The sequence below is a fragment of the Poecilia formosa genome, unplaced genomic scaffold, assembly GCF_000485575.1.
Source record: "Poecilia formosa unplaced genomic scaffold, Poecilia_formosa-5.1.2 Scaffold408, whole genome shotgun sequence".
Lineage (NCBI taxonomy): Eukaryota > Metazoa > Chordata > Actinopteri > Cyprinodontiformes > Poeciliidae > Poecilia > Poecilia formosa.
In genome coordinates, this window is record NW_006800347.1 from 238,910 (window position 1) to 261,447 (window position 22,538).

Below are 22,538 nucleotides of genomic sequence, written 5' to 3' on the forward strand. Positions count from 1 at the left end.
TGTTTATGTTTAACAGTATATATATATATATATATATATATATATATATATATATATATATATATATATATATATATATATATATATATATATATATTTTGTTTTTTTTTGTTTTTGTTTTAAACTAAAGTTCATATTTCACAAACTGGATCATGTTTTGATATTTATGTTGTGATATAAGAATCAGACTGATAAATTGATCATTGATAGGTTACTAAAGGAAACTGAAGATTATATTTGGCTTGAATTTAAAATTTTAATCTTAGTTACAATTTTTAATTCTTTTATGTAAAACTTGAGTGTTTGACATATTAAATTCTTAAGCAAAAACGTAAAGGTTGCTATTATCTATTAGCTTTTCTTTTGATAAGATGTAAAGTTATTTAGTTAAATAACCAAGTACTTCTATATTTAATGTCAAATTAATTATTTAAATACTGAGTGTCTGCATTTTGACATATGGTTTCTTTCTTCATTTTTAATAGCGTTTGGGAAGCCACGTTTTGGTACATTACAGCCACCTACTGGAATAGATTGAGGACGCTAAACAGATTTATAAACTAAACTAAACTAATCTAAACTAAACTAAAAAGTAAATACAATAAAAATAAAATAAAAAACAAACACTGAAGAACTTCTGAAGAGAAATCTTCAGAAGTTCGTTTACATGCTGTCTTTTATCATCAAGTGGTGTTTTTAAAAGTGCGCTACACCCTCTTTGCGCATGCGTACAATCGGCTGTGGGACTGCTAAGGGCACATGCGCAGCTCAAAATCCCCAGCAGTACCAACGGTGAGTCCGTCAGCAGCAGCCTTCAGAGCGTCCATCTCCAGTTTCCTTTAATCAGACACCAACAGCTTCGACATACCGCCCCCAATTTCAGCCTCGGTACGGAGCCGCCAGGCCGGGACAGAGACGGAGAGAGAGGCCTCGGCCATGGAAGCGCTCGGACCAGGTAAGACTCGTCCCACACCGCTGAGCAGCGGGCGAAGTGCGGGAGGCGTGTGTGGAGGCGGCGCGCTTCACTGGGGGCCGAGGCTGTCGTGAGGCCTCCACGGAGATCCCACCGAGGCCCGGACCATGGTCCCCGAGAGTGTTAGTGTGAGGTGGGGGGTGTAAATCTACCTGTGTGGGGGGTCTGAGTGTATTTAGAGCGGGTCTCTGCTGGTATTGTGTGTCGGAGGGGATTTAACTGGGACCTTCCTTCCTTCCTTCCTTCCTCCTTCACGCTGTGTTTACGCTGCTGTTTATTCTGCCTCGCAGCTTCACGCTCATTCTTTTCCTCTCAAAATGTCGTCGAAATCCGCCTGAAAACCCAGAAATCTCCTCACCGCCGTAAGCGCCTGCTTGCCTGGAGCCGAGCTCTCAGCGATGGGCGGAAAAACAAAATGAAAGCTGCTTTAAAAACACAACGCGTTTCGGTGGTTGAGCGAGCCAGCGTGCGGGGTTCTTCGGGCTCGTTGTTTTCGGTTTTTCTGCGGGGCTGTCATCGGTTCACGCGCTTCTCCTTGAGCCGCAGCCACGCGCTCAGCGGCGGTGGACGGATGGCGCTTTTATTGATCCCATCTGCGGCCAGCTCCATCATATTCATCTCCTCTTATATGATAACAAAGACACAGCCTGCCGAGAACACGGCCCGGACACGCACTTTCTGCGCCCAGATGCGGTGATTGTGCTTGGAAATCCATTTCATGACCGACCAAATGTGATCACATTTATCAGCCTGGGAGATAAATGAAGAATCTGGTGTTTTTAGTGGCTTTATGTGCTGCTGGTGGGCAGCAGCGCTGCGCAACCATCCACAGGTGTGTTGTATGGAAAACCAGAACTGCCAAAAATTCAGATTCGCATCATTAAATAAACATAGGTGATTAATACATCTTAATATTTTAAGTGGAATTAAAATTTTCACTTTTTTTGTTTACCTTGCTGCTATATCTGATTATTCAGAAGAGAATATTTATATCCTATTATGGTGCAGACTGATGAAGTTTCTCAGACTGACAGTTTTCTTTCCCTACAAGTTAAAACGACTCAATATCTGCTTGATGAACTAATTTAAAGCACCAAATATTTTTTTCCATTGATGTCAAACAGGAAAAAAACATTTAAACATATCAAATAATTTAATTTGTAACATCATTTTTGTTTTAGTTTTAAAAAGTAATTTTAACAAGCCGCAGGTACCGTTTACAGCAAGGGTGTTCAAAGTGGGGCATGGGGGCCATTAACGGCCCCTAGACTGATTTAATGCGGCCCCCCAAACACAATTCAAGAATAAAATACAGAGGTTTAACTAAAGCTGTATTGCCATGATGTGGTTTGTAAATTATATTTATGGAGTGTTTTTGTGGAAATCCAGATTAGAAATGCAGAGACAGCTGTCCAGTGTTTGGTGAGGTGTTGACTGAACAGGTAAATGTCTGGGGTTAAACCCGATCTCTGCCTGCAGACTCAACAGAAGTGTTTGAAAAGAGGAAGTTTGGGGGTGTTGTTTCAGCTAATTCTGGGTCTTTTTCTGCAGAACAGAGGAGGCCGAGTGCTGGAATGACTCACAGAAAGCTCAGCAACAAGTGAAATGAGGACATTTGTTTCTAGTTTATGGAAAACCAGAATGATTTGGGATATATTATATTATATTAAGAGCTGCAGGTTGTTAGAGCATCTTGTCTGGTGATAATAATGCTAAATATTGCTATGATGACATTTTCCTTCTCACCTGTGTTTCCATCACTGTGTGACCTTTAACCTTTTGGGTAATGTCATCTCCTGCAGCCCATCAGTCCAACTGACTAAATATTACGTTGGCATTAAAAATGCAGTTGATTTAATCAGAATTGTATGAATATTTAAATCGGTGGTGTCCAAACTTTTAGTCCCCAGGTCCAAAACTGACTAATTTAAACTAACAGGCTACAAAAAACATTAAACTACAGATGAAAAATTAGTTTGATTTTTGTTGTTGTTGTTTTACCAATAATAATCAACATTTTTATGAAATCTAAAGATGCAAAACACAAAAAAGAAAAGCAGACATTTTCCAACTTTTTGTGGTCATCAGCTGTTTTCATTTTTGTTGGCCAAATTTTTACCGTTCTTGACTTGTGGTTGAAGGGCCGATTAAATTAATTTAAGGGCCATATGTTGAACACCCTGATCTAAATAATACACATTTGTGTCTAAATTATTGTTGAAAATGAGAATTTGTGTTTTACCTGGACTTTCCGGCTGCTCCGTGTTGTTCTCTGTGTTGGACTGTTTCTGCTGTGAAGCGGTGAAGCGGTGGAGTCATGGAGGTCTGGTGGAGACGGACAGAAATGATTCACTGCAGGAAACAAACAGGAACCGGGTTCAGACTCCACTAGGATCAAGTTCAGCTTCATCTGCTACATTTCCAACACACTGAAGGCCAGTTTATAGCAACATAATTAATCATCTGTGGTCTAGTTAAAGTAAAAGTTTTGGTTTTAATTTTTTTCTTTTTTCTGAGCTGTTCATCTAGTTCCTGCAGGAAAGTTAAATTAAAGCATGTTTGGTTTTGTTTTCAGGATAAACGAATCTTCCATCATTAGTGTAAGAACCAGTTTGTTTGTTTTTAGATGAGCTGAGAGTTTTTATCGTTTCATAACCAGCCACTTCTCAGCGTTGTTGTCTGAATCTGAGTTTGTTTAATGTCTGAAATAAAATCAGAAGCAGGAATTCCAGCATCTCCAGTCACCGAAAGCATCAGGAAGCAGAACTGTAATCTGAGTTTAGACAATAAATATCAATAATATATTAATTACTGCATTTACTATGTACAAAACTCCTGCCTCAATTATAATCCAGTTGGGCTGAAACAGTGGGATTAGTGGTAATTAATCAATTTATGATTTAATCGTCAACTAATTTAGTAATCTATAAATTAACTGGAGTATAGAGACTCTTAAGAATGAGCTATAAGAACATCCAGAACAGAAATTAACCCAAAACTGCACAAAATCTATAAAGGTTTAGCATTTAAGATAAAAACCTTCTTGATCTGTAAATCTCTAGTGGTAGTTTTAGCTTCACCTGGTTAACATTCTGCAGATAAATCTATCAATCACCTTTTTTTCTCCCTAATAAATTATTAATCTGTTAATCAATAAATGAATCCCAGATCAGCTGTACTCTGCATTGATGTTGAGTCCAGCAGAAAGCCCTGAGCTTTTCACACGTTGATTCATCCAGAAAGGCAACACTAAAAAATGTTGTTTCCTGCTAGGTAAGGAAATGCAACAACTTATTTAAAAAAATCAATAGATTTGTTTGCATTTTTATCTATTTTATAAAATAAGATTAAGTTGTTACATTAAAAATCTGCAAAATGTTCCAGTTTTGTTTTAATTCAGTTAATCTTCAGAGTTATTGATTACTGAAACTATCAATAGCTGCAGCCGTAAAATCCTGCAGAATCTTAATGAAATAATTTAGGTTCAACTGACCTTCAGCCTGCAGGCAGGAAGTTACATCACAATGAAAGGGGACTGGAGGGGAAAACCTGCAGGGAGGGAAGGCAGATTGTTCTGGGCTTTGATTAGTTTCACCAACAGAAGAAACGAGGAATAGAGGTGAAGATCTGCAGTCCAGGTTTCTGCAGATGTTCAGTCTGATTGCCACTGGGGATCTGAGCTGGCGGCCTCTGGTTGCCATGGGCAGCCGGGCGTTAGGCAGTTGGGGCCCCTCCGCGGTCCGGCCCCTCTGTGGTCCAGTATACTCGATATATCGCGATATTTTCAATTTACGGTAGTTAAAATGGCTATATCGCAACTGTTGAGTATAAATTGTCGTTCAAATAATAAACTTTCGCCGTCAAATTCACTGCGAGTTTGGTTTACCCGACAGCCTATGAATGCACCACTAGTCCCTCGCCCCTCCCAACCTGAACATTTTCTACCAATCACACTGCGGAGAAAACAAACATGGGGACGGCGAGAGTTTGAGGCGATGAATGAGACTGAAACTGAAGAGGAATCAGATGAACTAGTCTAGTTCCGAACAGAATCAATAACTTGGCAGTAGTTTGGATTTTATATGGAGGATGTCGAACAAAATGAGGTAATTTGCGAAACATGTTATAAAACTATTGCGGCAAAAGGCTGAACCACAGATTTAATTCACCACCTAATCAGACTATTTTTTTACATGCCGTTCATAACCAGTAGAACTAGACCGTTAAAGTGAAACCTGGAGACTTGGTAGGATCCACTTAGTGCTATGCAGTGGGAAAAATAGCCACACTGACACAGCGGTGGTAGATTAGCCACCGCTGCTATTAGCCATGCTAACACAGCGGTGGTAGATTAGCCACCGCTGCTATTAGCCATGCTAACACAGCTGTGACTGATTAGCTAATTTACTAATGATCTGTCAGTTAGTATGTAGGCCGCCCTTTTTATTTTTAAGCTGAACCAAAACACACCTTATTCCACAGCACATCTATTTAAGTTTGTCAAAGTCAAGCATAACTGACCTACTTCCCTCTCCCTCGCTATTTTTTCTAACTTATTTCTCACCTTGTTATCTAGTCATAGTGTAGATAGTTCATAGCAAAACACTGCATTCCTTTTTATATGGGCTTATATTTAAGTCTAGCAGAGAAATGGAGGCGGGAACCTGCGTGGGTGACATCCTGGTACCAGGAGTCCAGTTTAAAATAACATTGGAGCTCATGTAAGGATATCGTGATATATATCATGTATCGTGATATAGCAAAAATATATCAGGATATTAGATATTCCTCATATCCCCCAACCCTAGTTGGAAGTACCCAACTCTTAAGATGTCACACTAACAGACTTCACCAACAGGATGGTTAGGACACTAACTGGGCAGTTAAGATGCTAATGGGGCGGTTAGGACATGTGGGTCACTGGGCCTCCATTCAGCTCAGGGATGGAGTTGTCCCCAACGATGCCAGGTTTGCTTGGGTCACCTGTCCTGAGGACGAGATGAGGCCCTGGTTGCTTCTCCCACTCTTCTCTTAAGGCTCGCCTATGTCCTCCAATGACTGTCCCTCTTGTTCCAGGGACGTTTCTGTGTTTGTGGATCCATCTGAGTCTGGACCGGTTGGATTAGCTGATCTGATGGAGAGGTTCTGGTTCCCCTGAACACACTGCCTGGATGTCGGGCTGTGTTTTCTAACACCGACGTCTTCACACCTTCTGCAGCCTCCGGCGGGGCGTTGCCGTCGGTAACGAGGTTCTGCAGCCTCCGGCGGGCGTTGCCGTCGGTGACGAGGTTCTGCAGCCTCCGGCGGGCGTTGCCGTCGGTGACGAGGTTCTGCAGCCTCCGGCGGGGCGTTGCCGTCGGTAACCCAGCCAGTTGGATGGAGTGGTCTGAATCATCAGACGTTTTGGGTCATGACAGAACCCATCGGCTGGCGTCATCTCTGAGGTTGGAGTGCAGACGGGTCGGTCCAGAGGAGGGGGTGATGGGGATCGGGGACGGCGTGGGGGGGGCAGCGGCGTGTTCTCAGAGCGGCGCGAGGCTCCTGATTGTCTGTGCTCTCGCGCTTCACTGACTAACTGGAGCGTCATGTTTGGGTTCAGGACCCCCGTGTCCCCTGGCCTCCATCGCTCCGCTCCTCGTAGCCGGCAGCCTTTCTGGGTCGTTTCTGCTAATCAGGAGGTTTGGTTGATGTAACGGAGCGGCGTTGGTTCTGAACCTGGACCCTCCTTCAGATCTGCTCTTCAGCCACTAAATTCACGAAAATGTTTGAAATCCACCAGATCTTATTATTATTGCTCAGTGAAGCCATGATGGGAAGCTGCAACCCCCCATGTGAACACGGGGTGTAAAGTTCAGGGGTGTACTTTCTTTCCAGAGCAGCCATGCCAACGGTAATCCCTCCATCTGGCCGTCTGATGGGGCCCGCTTTGTTCCCCATGGGGGCTAAGGGGATGTGTCTGGGTGGAGCTGGGGGGCGGCGCATAACTGGAGGTCGTTGTTTCTCCGCCCTCTCCTTGACCTCTGGAGGTCAGAGGTCAGAGCTGACTGTCTTCCTTCTTCTGGGGTTCTGAAGCTCAGTTCTGTTTGGGTCGCCGAAAAGTTCAGGGGTCGCTGGAAAAGCCAGAACTCTTTCCAATCTGTGTATTTTTCTACAGTTTACATTAAAATAATTATAAAAATATCCACTTTAGCTCCATTCTGACCAGATAGGCTGAGCTTCAGAGCGATTCAGCTGCTGAGAGCGACTCCGACATTTCCATGTGAATTTAGATTAAACTTTTAAAATGTCACAAAGAAGAAAAAATAAAATTTGAGTTAGTCGTGTTTCCTTCTCCTGGTGTGGAGAGAATCAACCAGGCAGCGCAGAACATGATGTTATCAGATGACGCTACGCATGGCTGTAATAAACAGGAAGTGGAGGTTGCTAACTAGCATGGAGCAGAGACGGCCCTCGGTTTGGTTCCCCTGGTCAGGCTCCGGCCCAGCAGTGGGTGGGATCGTTCACTACATCAGAACTTATCTAGTAAATCCGTTTCCATCGCTCCTTTAGCATTAACTCTTTGTCCTGAAAACCAAAATCCGCCTCCAGCGAACATAGAAACTGTTTTGTGAAATTGAGAAAGTTATTTTGAATTTTGATGTTTCTATAAATATTTTTATAATGCATTACTTCAAACTGTGAATAAAGAAATGTCTACTTCTGGGGGTTGTCACTGGTTCTTCTTCTGGACTGGATTCATGATGATGAAACTAAAATGAATAAATTTCCTCTCAGCATCGACATGTTTGTCTTATTTCCATTTTGCTCATTGTTGGAACTTAACGTCTCTCCATTCTGCTTATTGTACTGCGTTGTCTATTTCATTATTGATTATTGATGTGGCGTTTATCCGTAAGCTGGTTTTACCTAGAGAAACTTTAAAGAGGAAGTAAAACGGAGCAGAGCCTGCTGCTGGCAGGGCTCTGTCTGTTTCTGTAACTGTAGATGTTGTTGTGTCGTTGGAACCCATCTGACCTCCTGACCTCCTGTCCCCACAGGCCCGCCTGCCCCCACCTCTCTCTTCCAGCCTCCACGGCGTCCCGGCCTTGGCACGGTGGGGAAACCCATCCGGCTCCTCGCCAACCACTTCCAGGTTCAGATACCCAAGATTGACGTCTACCACTATGACATCGAGATCAAGCCGGAGAAACGCCCCCGGCGGGTCAACAGGTGGGTGACGGCTCGCCCAGGCCCAGCCCGGCTCGGCCCGGCCCGGCTCTGTGGTGATGTTCTGTCCGTCTTGCAGGGAGGTGGTGGACACCATGGTGCGGCACTTTAAGATGCAGATCTTTGGGGACCGGCAGCCGGGCTACGACGGGAAGAGGAACATGTACACGGCTCATCCGCTGCCGATCGGCAGAGACAGGGTGGGTGTCTGACCTTTGAACCCTCTACCTCTCGACGGCACTGGCGTGTTGACGGTTCTTGTCCGCCCCTAGGTGGACCTGGAGGTGACCCTGCCGGGCGAGGGGAAGGACCAGACCTTCAAGGTGTCCCTGCAGTGGGTGTCAGTGGTGAGCCTGCAGATGCTGCTGGAGGCGCTGTCGGGTCACCTGAACGAGGTTCCCGAGGACTCGGTCCAGGCGCTGGACGTCATCACACGGCACCTGCCCTCCATGAGGTAACCGGGCCCTGCAGGCCCACACAGAACCACGTGGTACCGTGACTAATAAAACCTTCATCTACACAGATATATTTTAGTTCTGAGAGCAGCTTCTATCTGGATCCCTCAAGCATTCAGATGATGATTGAAAAATCCTTCAATCTCCATGGTAACCATTCAGCTGCTAAACGTCTGGATTGGCTTAGCCCCGCCTTCAAGGCGTAGCTCCTCCCCCCAGCCCCCCGGCAAACAGCTGCTGAGCTCATTACAGGAGCTGCTGCTCAGAGCAACGCTGGTAAAAACATTAACTTAAAGGGTTAACAGAGGAGCCATGATGGGACGACTTCCTGGAGGCGGAGCTTCAGGAATAGCAGGAGTTCTTAAAGAGACAGAGGCCCAATTTCAAGGAGTTGAATCAAATGTCTTATAGGTCATATTTAATACACAGCATTTTTATAACAAATTAAGGTAACATAGTTTGGATTGTCTTATAAAAGTATACTGTTTATAAGTGAGTGGGTGAATGTTGTTATTCCTGGAGGTGACGGGGTGAATGTCTCCTCCAGGTACACCCCGGTGGGGCGCTCCTTCTTCTCTCCTCCAGAGGGATACTACCACCCTCTGGGCGGAGGCCGGGAGGTTTGGTTCGGCTTCCATCAGTCCGTCCGGCCGGCCATGTGGAACATGATGCTCAACATCGACGGTAAGAAGCTAATCCTTCTCCAGAACCCGGATCAGATCTAACAGAACCTCCAGAACCAGACCAATCTCTGATGATGGAGACTCAACGTCTGCTGAGAAACGCAAAGAAAATTTATTTACCCACAATGATGAAGTTGGAAATGTTTTTCTGCTCAACTATGAGACATCTGTGTTTTTGGTTTCTGTGCAGCTAGAACATGTTTAATTTTATTTTTATTTTATTCCTTTCTCCATAAACTTTATACAGAGCCATTCAATAAATTAGAATATTACTGAAAAGCAAATTTATTCATGACCTTTATCACACAGTGAAACGCATCAAACTATTAATTACTATTTAATTAATAGTTTGAAAGCCTTATGGGTAATGGAAACATGACATTTCAAATTAGAATATTACATCCGATCAATTAGAAAACATTTTAAAAACAAGGAATTGCATGTTTAAGACCTGGTTAAAGATTAGAACAGATTTCTAAAAAATTTTCATCTTTAATACTAAATATTTATATTTTGTACAGTTTTGGCTTCATTAATCCTTTCAGCAAATTACCTTCGTTTTAGATTTTATATACTTCAGTTAACGATTGGTCAATCATTCCGGTTATTTCTGTAATGATTAATAGGACCGTGGTTCTGGTCCTGGTTCCGGTCCTCTAATGTCTCCTCTTTGCTCCTCAGTGTCGGCTACGGCTTTCTACCGCGCTCAGCCCGTCATCGAGTTCATGTGCGAAGTGCTGGACATCCAGAACATCAACGAACAGACCAAACCGCTGACGGACTCACAGAGGGTCAAGTTCACCAAGGAGATCAGAGGTACACACACACACACACACACACACACCCCCAGACAGACAGACAGCTTATCAGACCCCCAGACAGAGGTTTGGTTGCCAGAGTGGAGTGACACCAGCAAAGCGCGTTGGTGTTGCCGTGTAGCTGTTAGCGTGTTAGCTGTTAGCTGTTAGCGTATTAGCTCCATGGTCTCTCTCTGCTCTGGCAGGTCTCAAGGTGGAAGTGACGCACTGCGGCCAGATGAAGAGGAAGTACCGTGTGTGCAACGTGACGCGCCGACCCGCCAGTCACCAAACGTAAGCTTCACCTCCTCCTTCTTCGTCCTCCTCCTCTCCCTCCCAGCCGCTCACCGCGGCGCCGCTGTTCCTCTGCAGGTTCCCGTTGCAGCTGGAGAACGGCCAGGCCATGGAGTGCACAGTGGCCCAGTACTTCAAGCAGAAGTACAGCCTGCAGCTCAAGTATCCTCACTTACCCTGCCTGCAAGTCGGGCAGGAGCAGAAGCACACCTACCTTCCTCTGGAGGTGAGAACCCGCCTGCTTCCTCTCCGACTCCTCTTTACGAATCCACAGACAGTATATGGAAAAACATTTTACTTAGCATAAATTCTGCCTCATGCCTTCTAATTTTTGTTCGCAATAAGCCTTTAGGTGGAAAATTTTATCAGGTGACTTTATTATTCTGATTTTAATTTAATATAAATTAAAATCCCTTCTTTGGATAAGAAAATATGTACGGTAATATTTTCATATTAATCCCACTGGAGCCCCCTGGTGGCCCCGCTTTGAGAAACACTGATATAGAATATTCACTGAACTTCAGTCCAGAACCGCACAGCATTCTGGGAGATGTAGGCAGAGGAAAGCTTTAGCTGCTCAACCTCTCATGGCCAGCTAAGCTAGCTGGGGGCCATCAACTAACTCTCTCATTCTTTGGTTGCCTAGCAACAACCTGCTGCGTAAGTTGCGCAGCAACAGTTTCAGGTTTCTCAACCAGCAGTGTGGCAGTATTTCAGATATTTAAAACAAAATGAATCATTAATTATTGATATTGACGCTGATGATGTGATCCATTTGCTGCTGGGTTTTACTTCTTGTCCTCTTGCAGGTCTGCAACATCGTGGCCGGCCAGCGCTGCATCAAGAAACTCACCGACAACCAGACGTCCACCATGATCAAAGCCACGGCGCGCTCCGCCCCCGACCGGCAGGAGGAGATCAGCCGCCTGGTCAGGCCAACCGCAAAAATAATAATGATGTTCTGCAGCTGCTGTGGGCGGGGCTTAACGCTCCTCCTCTTCCTCAGGTCAAAAGCAACAGCATGGTCGGGGGCCCGGACCCCTACCTGAAGGAGTTCGGCATCGTTGTGCACAACGACATGACGGAGGTGACGGGGCGTGTCCTCCCAGCGCCCATGCTGCAGTATGGGGGCCGGGTGAGTACAGACACAGGGCGGGACTGTGGCAGGGTGAGTACTGGGCTGGGGAGCACCGGGTGGGGGGGAGAGCGCCGCGGGGGGGGGTCCAAGGTTTCAGGGCCGAGAGGAGCCAGATCAGATTTAAACTGAACTGAAGAGGCGCCTTGAGTCTGAAACTTGGAGCCTCGCCCGAGTTCCTGTACGGAGGGAACCTCAGCAGCTTCTCTCACCGTCTGGACCAGGGTCGCACCGATACGCCGACCGGCCGATGGGAGATCAGCAACAACAGATACTCGCATGGGAAACCGATCTTGGGTCAGGAAATCCACCACCGATACCAGTCACCCAACTGTTACCAACTTTATAACCATACTTAACAATTTTTTAGACCAAAAATCAGAATCAGCAGGTCAGTCTTTTTAAAGATCGGCCAGAAAACTTGAAATCGGTGCAGCCTTGATCTGGTTTCTGCTGTAATTTTGTTTCATTTACTGTTTAAAATACTGAAAAATGAACTGTTTTTATCTAAAACATGATCTTTAAATGGAAGGAAGTGAAATAAACACTTTTAGGAACTTTTATTCCTGTTATGAAGAATTTTATAAAAGTTTTAACCTCTGTGAGAAAAGATCAGGATCAACGAGGAGAACCCCCTGTTTTCAGGTCATCAGGAGCATCAGCAGCTACATTTCCATCAAAACGTTATGCACATTTTTAACACGTAACAAAAAGGTAACAAAAAACGCAAATTTATCGTGTTTCCATCTTCTGGTTTGAGTCGACCAGGCAACAGAGAGCATGATTTTGTCAGATGTTGACATGACTGTAATAAACAGGAAGTAGAGGATGCTTTGAACCAGAGAGAGTCCTCCCCTCCTGGAGGTTTGGACTTGAGTTTGGCGCCTCTGGTGAGGCACAGATTCAGCTGATGGGAGCGTTTGCTACGTCAAAACTTGTACAGCAAATCTTGAAAATGAGATCTGGCTCTCAGAGTTTTACTGGTTAACTAAAGGAAAACAACTGCTTTCCATCTCCTATCGGGAACACCAAATGCAATACTTCAAAATGTGCATAAAGGTTTATGGAAATACGGTTGTAGTCACGTCAAAGATTGAGTTGTTGTTCAAAACTTTAATGATTCTTCACAGTAGGAAGTTTGTTACCTAATACCCAAAGTTTTGGTGTTAAAATCCAGGTTAGTCGATCCAATGATGCAAATCCAAATGCTCTAAAGAGTTCCTCTCCTAATGACCAAATTCAGGTATCAACCAACAGCAGCGATAAGCTGATGTTTCTGCGTTTAAACCTCTTCAGTCTGTTTGACTGAAGAAAGAAGCTGAAAGTAGAACTTCAGCAGGTTTACTCCCTGGCTACCACAGACGCTGCAGATAGAAACTGGTTCTGCTGATGAAAATCGATGCACCGTAATGCATTTATCTCCATTTTAAGCTACTGATGTCTCCCCCTGGTGGACAGAATATAGGTTCATTCATAACACAAGAAAGATGTGATGAGCTGCTGAGATTCCCTCTCTGAACTTCAAACCAGCTGCTTATAGACCAATCACAGATCAGAATGTTTTCCCATGCACTGATCAACAACCAGTCACAAATGAGAGTTTTGTAGCTGGTTTGGGTTCATTGATTGTGTGAAAGGAGAGTGGATGGATGTGCTTCTAACAGGAAGATAATCCGACTCCCAGCAGGAGGATGATAATCCCACCAGACTGCTGTTTTCCAGATAAATGAAACCAGACGTTTTCTGTGATTCTCACAGAGAAAAAGATTTCAAATTAATAATAATCTGCTGCCCTCCTGATCCGAATGACTTCATGATCCAGACTCCCTGAGTTTCCTGGTTCCGGTCCTGCTGGTATAGAGTCGGGTCATCTTCCAGTGAACTGCTTTAGAATGGAAGCTTTTCCCAACGCAAGTCCTGAATAAATTTAACTCATGTGACCAATTCCAGATGTTGGCTGATTGGAGTACCTTATGACTGGTTGGGACTCTGAAGGGAGAAGCTTCAGTATGTTTCCTGTTGAACATCATCTCCCAAGATGATGATGATGATGATGATTCTCTGTAAAATTTCTGATGCTGTAAAATGACGCAGGAGCTGCTCAGCTTGGTTCTGATCTTGGAGGATGAATAAAGCTCTGAATAAACTGTAAACATTTTGAATTGAAGTTTTGTCCATATTTTCATGATGTCAGACCCTCTGATAAGGAAGCTGGAAAATCTGAGCTCCTCTCCTCCAAGCCACCTGCCTGATGCTGAAACGTCTCCTGCTGAACTCTGTGTTCAGTTCTGTGGGTTTGTTTCTAGTTGCAGTGTTTGTATCAGCCCATCCAAACGGGGGGTTGACTAAGAGTGTAGGGACTCTCTCCGCAGAATAAGACCGTGGCCACGCCCAACCAGGGGGTGTGGGATATGAGAGGGAAGCAGTTCTACGCCGGCATAGAGATCAAGGTGTGGGCCGTGGCCTGCTTTGCCCCCCAGAAACAATGTCGGGAGGACCTGCTCAAGTGAGTTGCTGCCTCAACGTCCTGTCAGATTTTGATGCTTGCTGTCGGATTTTGATGCTTGCTGTCAGATTTAGAGCAGATTCATTCTAACTCATGACTATGCTGTGATCTTCATATCTATTATATAATCTTTCTGGGTGGATGTTTACAGTGTTTGAACCTTCACCCCAGTTTCAGGACTTCTGCAGCCTCTAACTTTAGTTAGATACAAAGTAGATGTTGTCTACTTTGTGTTTGTCGTTTTACAACAAATCCATCAGAATTGGGGCCTGATTCTGTAAAAGTTTTAGGTCGATGATTCTTTTCCAGAACAAACCTATAACTTTTTGCAGGAGCTTCACCGACCAGCTGAGGAAGATCTCCAAAGATGCTGGGATGCCAATCCAGGGCCAGCCGTGCTTCTGTAAATACGCCCAGGGAGCCGACAGCGTAGAGCCCATGTTCAAACACCTCAAGATGTCCTACGTAGGTCTGCAGCTGATCGTTGTCATCCTGCCTGGAAAAACGCCCGTCTATGGTAGGAGCGCCATTCTTTCCTGCTGAAGACGTGTGGTAACGCGGTGCGGGGTTTTAACAGTGATGTGGTTTGCAGCTGAGGTGAAGCGGGTGGGAGACACGCTGCTGGGCATGGCCACGCAGTGCGTCCAGGTGAAGAACGTGGTGAAGACGTCGCCCCAGACTCTGTCCAACCTCTGCCTGAAGATCAACGCCAAACTGGGAGGCATCAACAACGTCCTGGTTCCTCATCAGAGGTCAGTGAATCGTCCTCAGGCTATGGCGCAGTATTGGTGCCAAAATTAGGACTGTCGCGCACGCAGTGGTAGCTACTTCCTTGTAGCAGGAGGCTATATCTAATGGGAGATGTTAAGGAGAGTTCTAGCTGGCGTTAGCATTGGAGAGGTTGGTTACTGGCATGCCTCAGGAGTTTCCCCCATTGGATTGCCTACTTCCTCTGCAGGCCATTAGCATGGATAGACTGGCATTATCTTTTGATGGGCTAACAACTAGTATGCCTACTCCGATCACCCACGACTCGTACTTTCTTCTTTAAAGGGAATTATATCAAGAAAACTGTTTGACATACAATACCTGAGTGCCTTAAATTACATGCATTGATGTCTTCTTTTAATAGTTTACTGTAATCTTCAGCTCTGAATTATACAGGAAGTTTATGCTTGGTGTCGCATTAGATTACAGTAAACTGTCAAAAGAATCCATGTCAGTGCATCTAATGCATGGCGCTTACAGATATTGTGTGTCAACCAGTTTTCTTTATAAATTTGCCAGCTCTTCTCCTTGTTTATAAATTTGCTCTTATTTGCCAGCGCTGGCCGCTCTGTTGCCTCCAACGGTTGCTCTGTTAGCATTGCCGGCCTGCCAACAATCAGATTAGTAGCTGGCTTTGGAATGAATGTAGCCTTGTGATACAAGGAAGTAGCCACTGCTAAGGGCGCAATAGTCTTAATTTTGGGGCTAATACCGCGCCATATCAGAGAAACTGGAGGGATGATGACTTCAGCTGATCTGTCCTTCATGCTGCTCCTCGTCCAGGCCCTCCGTGTTCCAGCAGCCCGTCATCTTCCTTGGCGCAGACGTCACTCATCCTCCAGCGGGCGATGGGAAGAAGCCGTCCATCGCAGCGGTGGTGGGAAGCATGGATGGTCACCCCAGCCGATACTGTGCAACGGTTCGAGTCCAGACGTCCCGACAGGACATGTCCCAGGTAGTTCAAACCCTGTCCAGTCCCAGAATCCCTGTCTGGGTCGTTGCTGAGAGCCAAGCTTCCTCTGCAGGAGCAACTCTTCAGTCAGGAAGTGATCCAAGATCTGACCAACATGGTGCGGGAGCTGCTCATCCAATTCTACAAGTCAACCCGCTTCAAGCCCACACGGATCATTTACTACCGCGGTGGCGTGTCTGAGGGCCAGATGAAGCAGGTGGGGGCGGAGTCTGTTCCAAAGAGCCTGGCGACTCGTGTGGCAGGAAGTGATTCGGCTGGTTTGTGTTCCAGGTGGCGTGGCCGGAGCTGATTGCCATTAGGAAGGCGTGCATCAGTCTGGAGGAGGACTACAGGCCCGGAATCACCTACATCGTGGTCCAGAAGCGCCACCACACCCGCCTGTTCTGCTCTGACAAAGCCGAGCGGGTCGGTGGGACTCTGTCTTCTGTCCCCGTCTGTCCTCCGGTCTGTCTTAGTCTCAATGCGGTGTGATTGGTCCACAGGTTGGGAAGAGTGGGAATGTTCCGGCTGGGACCACGGTGGACAGCACCATCACACACCCGTCTGAGTTCGACTTCTACCTGTGCAGCCACGCTGGAATTCAGGTGGGACCTCAGACTTCCTCACATGGATGACGAGATGAGGTGCAGGTGTTTGACCTCCCTTCACCCCCCAGGGAACCAGCCGTCCCTCCCACTACCACGTCCTGTGGGATGACAACTGCTTCACAGCCGATGAACTGCAGCTCCTCACCTACCAGCTGTGCCACACCTACGTCCGCTGCACGCGCTCCGTCTCCATCCCGGCCCCGGCCTACTACGCCCGGCTGGTGGCCTTCCGCGCTCGCTACCACCTGGTGGACAAAGACCACGACAGGTGAGGCGGGCCTGGTACCTGAGGTTCTACTGAGCATCATCCTCAGAGGATTGCTTTCAAAATAAAAGCTGAATATTAGGAATGCGACTAACCACAAGAGCAGTGGTTTTCACTCTAAGACGTTGGCTGCACTAACCCTAAAATCTAATCATACACATTATATCTGTAGATGCTAAAGCATTACAACAACACAGTATTTAATAGAAGCTAATGCTAAAGCCCTATGCTAACATGGTATTTAATAGAAGCTAATGCTAAAGCCCTATNCTAATGCTAAAGCCCTATGCTAACATGGTATTTAATAGAAGCTAATGCTAAAGCCCTATCCTAACATGGTATTTAATAGAAGCTAATGCTAAAGCACATGCTAACATGAAAGCTAATGCTAATGTGCTCCACCAACAATAATTTGTGGAAGCTTATGCTAAAATAAATGCGTGATTTTGAATTTATCTGGAAAAAAAAACACGAAATGACAAATCCATGAAAGTTTGTTTGAAATGGGACTGTGGAAAAGTTTAAGGGGTGTTAATAGTTTTGCTGATCTTTCAGAAGGAGCAGCTGTGCTGATGACCTCACTTCCTGTGTATTTCCTGCTGACCTGAGCTCTTCCTGTCGTTGCAGCGCTGAGGGTAGCCACGTGTCGGGTCAGAGTAACGGTCGGGACCCGCAGGCGCTGGCCAAGGCCGTCCAGATCCACTACGACACCCAGCACACCATGTACTTCGCCTGAGCTGAGCGTCTTCCTGTGGATCTTCTCCTCTTCCTCGTCTCTCTGTCCTCGTCTTTCTTCATCACTCTGTTTTTATTTTCTGACTCTGCACCAAAGCGGCTCGGCTGCCGGTCAAACGCAGCTCCGCGGGGCGCTTTCTGACCGGCGTTTTCCCGCCCGGGCCGCCGTTTCTCAACCAGCAACCTAGCACTGCGGGCCCCCAGGGGCCCCGCTGCACAACCGAAAAAACAAAAACAAACCCCACACACACAAACGACCAGTCGAGCCATTGTTTTGAGTTTGTTTTTGTTTTTTCTTCTATGAATGTCTGCACTTGTGGCGTGTTTGTAAGAAACTCGGAGCCGCGGAGCGCCGCCTGGGCGCGTCCTCGGCTCTCCCAGCTAAGCAGGACTCTGATCTACTTTACCTCAAAGCCCCTCGGGGCCAAATCTGTCACAAGGTCTGGGGTTCGTCGGGTGGTGGGAGGGAGGCGCAGGGGCTCGACCTTTTAAGAATGAAATATTATATATTATATTTTTCCTTTTTATGAGTGTGTGTTGAAACTTTTTCTCCTTTTCGGTCTTTTACAAGCGAGGTGACCTGTGTGTCCATGCTTCCCCTCATCTGTGTGTGTGTGTGTGTGTGTGTGTGTGTGTGTGTTGGTGCTGTATGAGTGTGTGTTTGATGGCAGGCCACTGAACTGTAAAGGGAAACTAGGAGAGAACTGCTGTAAATGCCTCAGATGACTCGTTTTTATATTCACACATACAGGACATATAAGCATATATTTACACCTGCAGAGCAGCGCCTCCTGGAGGCAGCGGAGGGAATCTGTGGGGGTGTAGCAGGGGGGTGGGAGCTGAAGGTGGCGCTGCCGGCTGGGTTTGTTGGCGGCTTCCTCATTGCACTGACCCGAGGCCGCTCTATCAGTCTCTTTATGCATTTCTACATCCAACGAAGCAGATTTGTAAAGTTTAATATAAAGCGTTTGGTGGTTGTTGTTTAGAGCTCGTAGTTTACCCTCGATGTCGTCGTCGTCGTTGTTTATTGTTGTCGATGTTACTGTTGTGATGAACCTTTACGGTGGACGGCCGGCAGCGGGTTTAATCTTTATTTGTAGCATTCTGGTTCACGCTGAGGAGGAGGAGGGTGGATTCATGCTTCCTCCCATGTGATTGGTTCAGTGTAGCAGCTTCCGATCGGATCGATGGAGACAATCAGGAGGGATCTGAAACGATTTCACCAGAGCAAACTCACCGCAAAGTCTGGGCGGTGTTGGCTTTGCGTTTTTATTTTTAAACACTGGACTAAACGAGCACTGCGTTGATGACAGTGGAGCCCCCTGGTGGTGTGAGGCAGGAGTGGCCGGCGTGCACGCCTCATTCAGGTGGGGGCGCTCAGTGGAAACCCTTTTGTAATAAACCGCCCGTAAAGCTGCAGGTTTACTATGAATGAGTTTGAGCACCTTCCTGTTGGCGGCGTGCACACTGGCGCGGTGGGGTGCGGCGGCGGGGGGCGGGGCTTATGATCACTCCGAGAGCAATATGAACCTCGATCAAAAGAAGCGATAATGAATCTCCTCTTCTGTAACTGATTATTATTTTCTGAAGCTTGGTTTGTTTTCTTTGCTCGTGTCAATCAGTGGGGTCGTGCATTCAGTGGCGTCAGCAGGCGATTGCCGGCTTCCGCGCGTTTAGTATTGGCGTTTGCGTTCGGCCGGCAACGTTGACGCCTGTTCGTTGGCGTCAGCCTGCGTTTGGTGGCGTTGACGTCGTCGTAGTTTAGACCGTTTCCTTTAACTCGTTGTAGATTTGCTCGCCTGCATGCTGGAGTTTCGTCCTTTTAAAAACTATTAAAACCTTTTTCAATCATATTTATTATAAGAAAAGATCTAAAGTTTGGGGTAAATGTTTTTAGCCTAGCAATATTGTCCCGTCTCGCTGTTCCTGAGGCTCCTCTGTGGATCACGGGGCGGCGGAGGGCGCCGGCTCTTTGCGTCGTGTTCAGATCCAAACGAGGTACTTTGATCAAACGTGGACCCGTTAAAGAGCCGGCCCGCTCCTCCGGCCGGGTCAGCCGGGGAACGGGGACCTCCTGTTGCCATGGCGACTCTAACTCCCTCCTCTTAGCGGTCCAGAGGCGCCGGCACAGCGCCAGGTCCGGTTTTTAACCTTTTTAAAGAGGCTTCCTGGTTCTGTGGCCCGTTTTAACAGGAGAGCATGAATTATTTTCAATTCCTCTCACTTTGATATCTGTTTATATCTCGATGGATTTGTAATTTTCTGTATTGTGCATTTCATTTTGTTTTTACCTCTTTGGTTCCTGTTGGGGGTTGTTAAACTTCTGAGTGAAAGGTTCTGTTGGACTGTTCTGTTTGGACCGTAGAGCAGAAGGCCATTCACTTGTTATAATTATTATTATTAATATTATGTGACATGTTAATTTTTTTAGCCTGCAGGGAAAATCTTGTGTTCATGTGCAAAGTAATAAATTGGTATTTTAAGCCCATAAAGTTGCTGTGTACTTATTTCACCTGATGTAATTTCAGCCACCAGATGGCGCTGCTTCTCTTTTACTGCTTCTCAGGTTCGGATGTTAAACATGTTTCTAGATTTATTTCTAGATTTATTATTTTCTAACTAAAAAAGTTAAATGTTTATACAATTTTAATTATAATAAAAGAATAGTTATATTTTGGGGTCAATCAAAAAGGAAAGTCATTTTCTTCTTCAACTCTCCAGCTCCCCCTGGCGGATCTTCAGGTGTTTCTGGGTCAGTTCCGGTTCCGGTTCTCCTCGGCATGTCCGGCTCACGCAGGATCAGCAGGAAATGGAACCCAACCTCGGGTCCAGATCGGTTTTAATGCAGATCGGTCCCAGAAGTTTTATTTATTCTGTTAATAATTTGCCCAGAACTATTTTCAGTTACTAACCTGTTTGAGAAAATGTACGTTTATCTAATTTTAGTCTTTTTACCTGATGATAAAATGATTCAGGCCCGGTGTTAAGAGGTTTACTTTGCCTATGGAAGTCCCTTCCTGCCATAAAAAAATAATAAAGGCCCACCAGGAAACCACAATTGTGAGTTTTAAAGTCATAATTACAAGAATAAATTAACTTTGTCATAATTTTGAGATTAAAAATGAATTATGATCATCACTGTTTCTCTAAAGAGACTTGTATCTTATGATCTGAATTCCTTAATTTGTGTCAAAATAACTTTGAAAGTTGAAATTGACTGATTCTCAATTATGAATGACTTTAATTCTCAAAATGATGAATTTTTATCCAAAAATGACTTGAAATCAAAACTGACTTTGAATATCCAAACTGACTTCAAAAGTCAAAATTAACTATTTTGAATAATTTGAAAGTTAAAATTATGACTTCCTGTTGGGCTTTTACTTCGTCTTTAATGGCAGAAATGGATTTCCATATGTTCTCTGTTTATTTCCGGTATGTTGATTTCCTATAAGTATCTTTGTTGTTTTTAGAAATCATGGAGCTTTTTCTCTGCAGCTGCTGACGACCACAGAGTGGCGCTGTCGAGCCGCAGAGCGCTTCCTCCTGACTCCTCCTCCTCCTTTAAAGGAGCCGCCGTCACGAGTCTCCGCGTCCCTCCACGGCCGCGCGTGACCCTCCAGTTGCGCAGGTCACGTCCAGATGTTGCGTGTCGCTCTGAACCAATCAGCTGCGGCCGGGGGGGCGGGTCAGAGCGGGGGCTGAGGATGAGGATGGAGCACGGCCCACGCGCGCAGGGACTCTCATCCTAGAGGAGGAAGAGGAGGCGCGCTCCTGTGCACGCGGATCAGACCTGTCTGCGCTGATCGGTTCGGTTCCGGTTCGGATTCGCTGCTTCCTATCCGCAGCAACAACATAGTGCGCGCGCCCAGCAGCGCACCTTTGTCAGCAGGTGATGGAGGCGGCGCGCGCGGCCACGGAGCCTGAACGGAGACGGTGAGGAGAGGTGGACCGGACCGAACCGGGTCGGACGGACCTGAAGATCCGGGCCCGGTTTGTCAAGCAGTTTTAATTCCGCTGGTTCTGGACAGCAGAACCTCCTCGGAACCCCCGGTTCTGAAAGGAAAACCGGCTCATCTCAGGACAGTTCGGACCGGGACCAGGCACGGGTAAGACTTCCTCTGTCGGGTTAAATGCTGCGGTTCTGTTGAGGTCCGGTCCAATGTAGTGTCAGATCTGAGAGGTTCTAGTTTGCTGTGGTTCCGTCCATCTCACCTGAGGTTATGAGGTTCTGACCCAGCGCGAGGTGGGCCGCAGTGCATGCTGGTCCTCAGCAGGTTTCTGGTCTGACGGGTCCAGACCGACCGGAACAGAATTTATCAGGACTTATCAAGGGAAGCTTAGAGGTGGGAGGTTCTGGTTCTGGAGGTTCTGCTCACCGTGGACTGAAGTCGCCATCAGGTCCAGAAACCCAGGTGGTTCTGGATCTTCTGAAACAAAATGAAACCGGTCATTCAGCCCAGAAACACTTGGTTCTGTTCCTTCAGAACCGGGTCTTTAAGATGAACTGAACCTGACCAGGTCCAGTAAGGTTCTGGCTGTTGGTGCCTTTAATGACCAGGAGGAAAAACTGATTTTTTGGGATAGAGCTGCGGATCAGAACCGGTTCTGATGAACTGGATCTCTTCCTGATGTTCCAGGTCCTCAGGAGGTTCTGGTTCTGGACATCTGATCCGGGTCTGAAGCGCTGGTTCCGGATGAAAATAAAAATGTTTAATCAGAACCTCTGATGTCTGAATCTCAGGTGTTTGGACTGGAACCGGGCCCGTTCAGAACTGGTCCAGTTGGATGTATCCTAAAACCAATCCAGAACCAGTTGGATCCGTGTTGGACCCGACTCTGGTTTTTCACCTTCACACAGCCCCCAGCATAATGCTGCCACCACCGGACCGGACCGGACTGGACCAGACTCCATCTGGAAAGTTCTCACTGATCTAAAATAATGGAGCTCGGCCCATTTACAGCGGGATGGAAAACATTCAGAACCGGTCCAAACAGACCCGGTCCAACCAGACCCGGTCCAAACAGAACCGGTCCAAACAGACCCGGTCCAAACAGAACCGGTCCAAACAGAACCGGCCCAAACAGACCCGGTCCAAACAGAACCGGCCCAAACAGACCCGGTCCAAACAGAACCGGCCCAAACAGACCCGGTCCAAAC

General features: G+C 46.3%; 2 protein-coding genes across 6 annotated transcripts in view; both read left to right on the forward strand.

Annotated features, from left to right (window-relative positions):
* The first annotated feature begins 733 nt into the window (after window positions 1-733).
* On the forward strand, window positions 734-19,869 carry ago4 (argonaute RISC component 4). Of its 4 annotated transcripts, none has more exons than XM_007576486.2 (19): window positions 734-955; window positions 8,011-8,182; window positions 8,259-8,379; window positions 8,452-8,633; window positions 9,182-9,318; window positions 9,999-10,133; window positions 10,321-10,408; window positions 10,487-10,634; window positions 11,218-11,337; window positions 11,415-11,543; window positions 13,901-14,049; window positions 14,382-14,566; window positions 14,642-14,801; window positions 15,601-15,772; window positions 15,843-15,986; window positions 16,061-16,195; window positions 16,273-16,374; window positions 16,446-16,645; window positions 17,270-19,869. In XM_007576486.2, exons 1-19 carry the CDS (start codon window positions 937-939, stop codon window positions 17,376-17,378), a joined length of 2,607 nt encoding a protein of 868 aa, XP_007576548.1. In that variant the 5' UTR covers window positions 734-936; the 3' UTR covers window positions 17,379-19,869. The 4 variants fall into 4 exon arrangements, with proteins under 4 accessions (XP_007576548.1, XP_007576546.1, XP_007576547.1 ...); XM_007576484.2 differs by having other exon boundaries at window positions 937-955; window positions 11,415-11,576; XM_007576485.2 differs by having other exon boundaries at window positions 937-955; window positions 11,415-11,576; window positions 13,916-14,049; window positions 17,270-17,378.
* Window positions 19,870-20,945: 1,076 nt separating this feature from the next.
* The window catches only part of ext1c (exostoses (multiple) 1c), a 29,931-nt gene continuing 28,338 nt past the window's right edge, over window positions 20,946-22,538 (forward strand). Inside the window, exon 1 of one of the 2 annotated variants that reach the window (XM_007576488.2) lies at window positions 20,946-21,486. The gene's annotated coding sequence lies outside the window, so the exon portion shown is untranslated. The remainder of the gene's footprint in view (window positions 21,487-22,538) is intronic. The other variant, XM_007576489.2, reaches the window with a different exon arrangement.

Coding starts and splice junctions, on each gene's coding strand:
- ago4 (XM_007576484.2), top strand. Junction 8,183..8,258: donor CGCCCCCGGCGGGTCAACAG/GTGGGTGACGGC, acceptor TCCGTCTTGCAG/GGAGGTGGTGGACACCATGG. Junction 15,773..15,842: donor CCCGACAGGACATGTCCCAG/GTAGTTCAAACC, acceptor CTTCCTCTGCAG/GAGCAACTCTTCAGTCAGGA.